This window comes from Pteropus vampyrus, unplaced genomic scaffold, assembly GCF_000151845.1.
Source record: "Pteropus vampyrus isolate Shadow unplaced genomic scaffold, Pvam_2.0 Scaffold69, whole genome shotgun sequence".
Lineage (NCBI taxonomy): Eukaryota > Metazoa > Chordata > Mammalia > Chiroptera > Pteropodidae > Pteropus > Pteropus vampyrus.
The window spans coordinates 826,566-832,396 of record NW_011888850.1 but is presented as its reverse complement, the minus strand read 5'-3'; the positions used below and the strand labels follow the sequence as shown (position 1 = coordinate 832,396).

At 37.5% G+C, this 5,831-nt stretch overlaps 1 protein-coding gene across 1 annotated transcript in view; it reads left to right on the top strand.

The window, feature by feature from the left end:
* Nucleotides 1–4,737, top strand: part of TOMM7 (translocase of outer mitochondrial membrane 7) — a 7,687-nt gene extending 2,950 nt beyond the window's left edge. The window contains exon 3 of the mRNA XM_011361655.2: nucleotides 4,507–4,737. Coding sequence (XP_011359957.1) covers nucleotides 4,507–4,522 — 16 coding nt within the window. The 3' untranslated portion in view covers nucleotides 4,523–4,737. The remainder of the gene's footprint in view (nucleotides 1–4,506) is intronic.
* Nucleotides 4,738–5,831: the final 1,094 nt, after the last annotated feature.

Below are 5,831 nucleotides of genomic sequence, written 5' to 3'. Positions count from 1 at the left end.
TTTGTTTTTTGTTTGTTTTTTTAATCTCATTGCTCTACTCAGGCAAAGTGTCGGTTTGAGCATAAAGTTTGATATTTTCTAAAACTCAGTTTCACACTTAAAAATCTTATGGTTTTAACAAGGGACTGCTTTCTGTTTGTTTTAGGTGTCACGCATTGCTCAAGAGACAGTATACTCAATCTTGACAGCCTTTGATATGCTGGACGTTCTTTAGCCAACTGATTACCTAGTAATGCTTAAGTATTCAGGACTCAAAAATATCTTTTTCTTCCCTTATTTCAAATGCCATTTTTTAAAAAAGCATTACCCAGGAAGAAGGTAGTTTGCCCTCTATACTGATTAGTCCTGGACATAATCTCATACTCGTGAAGATTTGAGACTGTTCTGTAGCACAGGTAAATCTAGATAGAGTTGGTAGGTCTGGATATCATTCTAGCTACCCTAGGTTGATTTAAGAAGAAAAGAAAGTCTTGATTGTAAAATTCTTTGCTGGTGTTTTAATTAGTATTTATATTCTTTCCTTTCTTCCCCTCCTCCAGGATTTAAGAGGGGTGCAGATCCTGGAATGCCTGAACCAACTGTTTTGAGGTACTGTTCTTACAAATAGATGTTTCAGGGCAAATGTTCATATATTAGTACTGAATCATTGGGAAGCAGAAGGTAGTGGTGGTTGGCACTGTAATGAGGCTTTACCAGTCGGTGCAGTTTTGGGCTGTTGGGAAACTGGCAGCAGTTTGCGAGGCAGTCTAGCTTATGTTAACAAGTAAGTACTTTCTCTCCCCTTCCTAATTTTTATTTATTGCACCGTGTTATAACCATAATGAAGTATATTTTTAAAAAAAGAACCATCATCCTTATCACTTTAAAGTTTTTAATTTCTCACATTTCTGCCTATCCTTATCCTTTTATATCATTCTAATAAGAGTACATAGGATTTTATTTTCTTCACCTAAAATTAGAGTTGATGTCCCATACATTTTCCAGTTGTTGATCACTTAGGTTTTTCAGTTTTTCAGTATTTTGCATAAAAATATAATGAACATTTTTATGCACATCGATTTTATAGGTTTTGACATTTCCTTATAATAAATTCCCATGGGATTAATAGGTCAAAGTGTGTGAACAGTTGTGGCTCTGAAAATGCACTGTCAGGTTCTTTTCTCAGAAACAACCTTGACAGTGTTCAGTAAGCACTTGTGAAACTCCCCCCAGCCATTCACACACACACAGTATACATATTCACATACTGACATGCATACGTACATATGTATACTTATGAAAACTAGTTATATACATGTGTACATAGATATAAAGGCAGAATCTAGAACAGGCAGGTTTGCTCTGTAGGGCTTAGTGATGCTTGTGGCAGTGTGATGCTTGTGGCCGGGAATCCTGCATAGTTGCCATGGAATTTCAGCGTACCCCTTTGTTTTACAGACATTTCTTATGGATTGCCCTCACAGACTTTGGCTATTCTAGGTCTTCAGATTTTCCAAATTCCAGCTCTAAGCCATTTTTTTCTAGAATGGAAAGAATAATAATAGCAATTTACTGTCGCAATGAATGTATCAGCAACTGTTTTAGGTACTTTATATACAACATTTCTAATTGCCACTTAAATCCTTCAGAGCAGGTCATATAGTCTGTAGGTAGTAGAGTGTGTCTGTCTGCAAAGCCTACACTCTTTCCATTCGGTCACTTGGCCTCCTGCAGATAATCTTACCTCTTACATTACTTAGTGCAGTGCCATCTTCTATGAATTTCATCCACCCTCTCTGCCTTGCCAGCCTCTCATTTCTAAGAGGAAGAGGTTTTTCTTAAAGGTTACCACCATATGTGCCCTTAACTTTTCCTATAGTTATTCTCTTTTCCCTAATAAAGTTATTTAATAAATGGTCTTTATTCACTGCCTCTTTTCTTTATTTCCTTCTCTCCTTTTCACCTCATTTGGTTAATCTTTATGGTATATCTTCTTTAAGCTGCTTTCAGAGATCACCACTGTTTCTTTTTTAGCTGTTCCTCTTTGAACTGTCAGTTTTCTTTTTTGTAAAATGGGGACTTGAGATAGTGTATCTGCTGTTTACTAGCTGGTTGACCTTAGGCCAGTTATTTCCTTGGGGAAGCGTCACCTTAGGAAACGTGGTCTGGGATGGGACTGCCTGGTCCAGCCCTGGAAGTTTCTGTCAAATGTCTTTCCTCAAGAGGCAGTTAAGCTTTCTAAGCTGAAGTTTCCTTTTTATAAGTTGGGCATAGTATCTACTTCATAAGATTAAAAACATTGTGTGTAAAGTATTAACAGTACTTGGCAAGTAATATGTGAGCGATAAACTGTTAATAGTAATTTTTCATCTTTTTTTATGTTAACGTCTTTACCTCATTTCTTTCTCCTATGAGAGCTGTGCCCTGGCTGCAAGATTCTGTGTGTCAATCCCAGGATGAACTGTGTGTTTCATGCCTTTGCTTGTATACGTGTGCTCCCTCAGCCTGGAATACTCCTTCCCCTCAGTTTTACTTGGTGAAAACCTGCTTCTGGAAAAGCCCAGTCTCAAATGTCACCTCTTCCTCAGACCTTTTCCCCCTTCTCCCAGCTGAAACCACTCTTTTTTTGTGTTCCCATAGTATTCTTTAGTTTTCATCGTTATCTGCCTTGTATTATGCTTGTTTCTTATTTACATTATATTTTGTCCTGTAAATACCTAAAGTAGCTGCCAAAAAGTATTGAATGAACTAAATCAGATGACCCTAACCTTTTGGTGGCCTTTGGATAAGACTGGATATAGAATTGCATCATGTGGTACGAATTTTAGACTGGACCACATGCTGGGAAATAGCATTTTTTTTTTTTTTTTTGTGGGGATGGAATGTGTCCTTCTGTTGTACTTATTTTTGGTTTCATTTATCCCATGAAGAGTTGACCCTAATTGCAGACTAGATGAAGTAACTCCATCGCTTTTTCATTTCTTCACCTTATTTTCAGTGTTCTTTCTGGTGCTAATTCTCTCCCTTCTGTCACTAGGGGCGTCTTCTGGTTTCCTTCCGGGGTGTTTGTGATTTAGGGAAGAATTGACTGAGGGCCTGAAAAGGGTTGTCCAGTTACAGTACTTCATACCCAGTGCCACTTGCCCGGGGGAGACGACTAGAAAGGGCTTCCTGGGTGCCTGGTTTGTACCCGGGAAGAAACAGTGTATCTGCTAGGGTTTTAATTAATGTAAATATTTTATTAATGTAAAATTTATTGTTAATATAAATCTTACTGTTTATATGTGACTTCATGTATGTGGTAGTTATGTAAATAACAGTTCATGGTTCACTGGCCTGTCTCCCTCACTGAGTTGTTGGGTTCCTGGGGGTTAGTCCCACATTCGTTTTTGTGTCCTCCTCTTTCGCCCAGGATGGTGCATTGTATGTGGTCAGCAAATGTTGGTTGATGTGAATGCCTTATTTAAAATGCAGTATTTCAGCGAATAAGGGCAGTGTCTTAGTAAAACATTATTTAGGCAAAATATTTCAATGCTACATTTAAGAGGATCACTGATCCCATTATCTGTGTAAGGCCAAGGAAGATTTTCTTTTATTTTGAATGCTCGTTACCACTGAGGAGGAGACCTTAACAGATGAATAATTTATTTTTATATCTTAACTGTATGCAAAAATACTTGGGGTTTAATGGGAGATTTTAGTACACTTTTGAAAATTGGCAATAGATGCATTTTTCCTCCCCCCCACCCCCCCAGGCAAAAGGAAAATACTTTTTAAAAATAAACTGTACAGAATGCTCAAATTGTCGTTTTTGTAATGCAACTTTATTTAAATTAACATACTACTAGAAATCACATTTCTAATCAGTAGAACTTAGAAATAAAACATCTCTTGTCTCCTTCCTGGATCCTGTTGCTTAGTCAGCAAATGATTCAGGAGTTTGGGCTAGTTGCTGGAATATTTGGGGTAAGCATTAGTGGAGGCAGAAACGAAGGCCTATTGCTCCTGGGATGTGTGTGGACTGATGGTTAAGAGTACTTGAGTCACATCCCACGCTGCCACTCATGATATGTAACCAGTCTCATAGCCTCAGTTTCCACATCTTTAAAATAGGAATCATAACTGGGAGTTGTGGAACTTCACACAGTCTGACCCATAGAAAGCATTCTATAAATGTCATTCTTAATTTTACTGATACTGCATCTAGTAATGATACAGCTTTATTTTCTGGGTTCATCAGTCCTTCATGTGAATTAAACATCATTTATCTTTGATTAACTTCAAATTATATTTTTATTTTGTTTATATAACAGGTGACCTCTCTCAAAACTGACAATTGTATTTCTTTAAATATAGCTCTCTGTGTTTGAATTTTTCACTCAGAGATTGATCCTTGCCTTCTAGTAACCCTGAATTTGATAGATGAGTAAACACAGACATAAATATATGAAATCTTCTGGTTCTTAAACTGCTAAGAAGTTTTTACTTTGGGGTTTAATTTATTTCTCCTCTTCACAAACATTTTAGCTTACTTTGGGGATAAAGGACCGTTTGGTCATCTGGATTTGGAAGCAATCAGTGGACCGTAACAACATGGAAGGTGTACACTCTGGCTGGGATCAGAGATGGAACATCGTTCAGACGGTCACCAGTTGAATGGCACAGGGCCCTTCTCAGATGCTTATCTGTGGCAGAGTGGAACCTCTACTGACTTATTTATGATAGACTGTATCAAAATAAATATTTTAAACAATGTTATGTGTTGAGTCCTTTTTGAATTGAACATAATAAGACTATTAGGTAAAAATCTAGCCTTTGGTACATTTTCAGGTCAGGGAATTTATATCCGTAGGTATAGATCTATAGCCTAGATGCTACCTTAAAAACAGAAGAGAATTTCCAAGTTAATTTCTTAACACATGGATTTCACTTTCCCTAGGCATTGAATCAGTAACTTCCTCTGGGATATTCTAACGTAGAAGTAGAAACAGCTCTCAGTTTATGACAAACTGGGCTTTTACTTCTCACACTGCATTGGCGTAAAGTCCTGACTGAAAGAAACGGGGGTTCTGTGGCTCTGTCAGTAAGGGGTGAGAATGGCATTGGGGGGTATATGTCTGATTTGTTTGTAAATCGAATGTGAGTCTAAGAGTTCCCTCCATGGTGTTTGGAAACTAGAGCTGGCTGGGCAAGAGCCCGTGAACTACACAGAATAGTAGCATCTTTTATTTTCTGATAGAAGTAAAGGAGGTTAATGGGAATTAGTTTTCAGTTCTAGATCCTGGGTTTCCTGGGACCTTTACCTGTATTTGAAGCCTAGATTTACTTAGTTTTGGGAATTGTAATTAATGTGGGAAAGTAGGCCTGAAACAAGATATGATGCAGTTTGGAGAGGAGCCTATTGGTTCGAGTGTTTTAAACATCCAGCATTTAAATAGAGAATGACCATAAATGTAATTTCAGGTGACTGGCGCTATCATTATCAGAAAGTTCTTATTTCTCATGTAAAACCCTCTTAGCCATTTAAAACCTATTTCCTCAAGCTTTGTTACCTTTGCCATGGAGACTTAGGAGACTATTGTAAAGACATTGCATAAAGGGATTTTAAAGTGGACTTTTTGGGAGTTAATTGCAGGAAGACTATTTTTGGTAAGTACGTAATATAATTGCTTCACCATTTCCGTGAATCTAGGCACGTATGATTTTGCTAAGAAGCTCTTAGTTTTTAAATCCTGTAGAATTGCTTAAGATTGCCCCCTCCTACCCACCCACAATCCTTTCTGCTAAATTTCAGTGTCAGAGAATTTTTGTTAGAGTTTTTATATACATTTTTTTCTTACTCAGGATTTCTA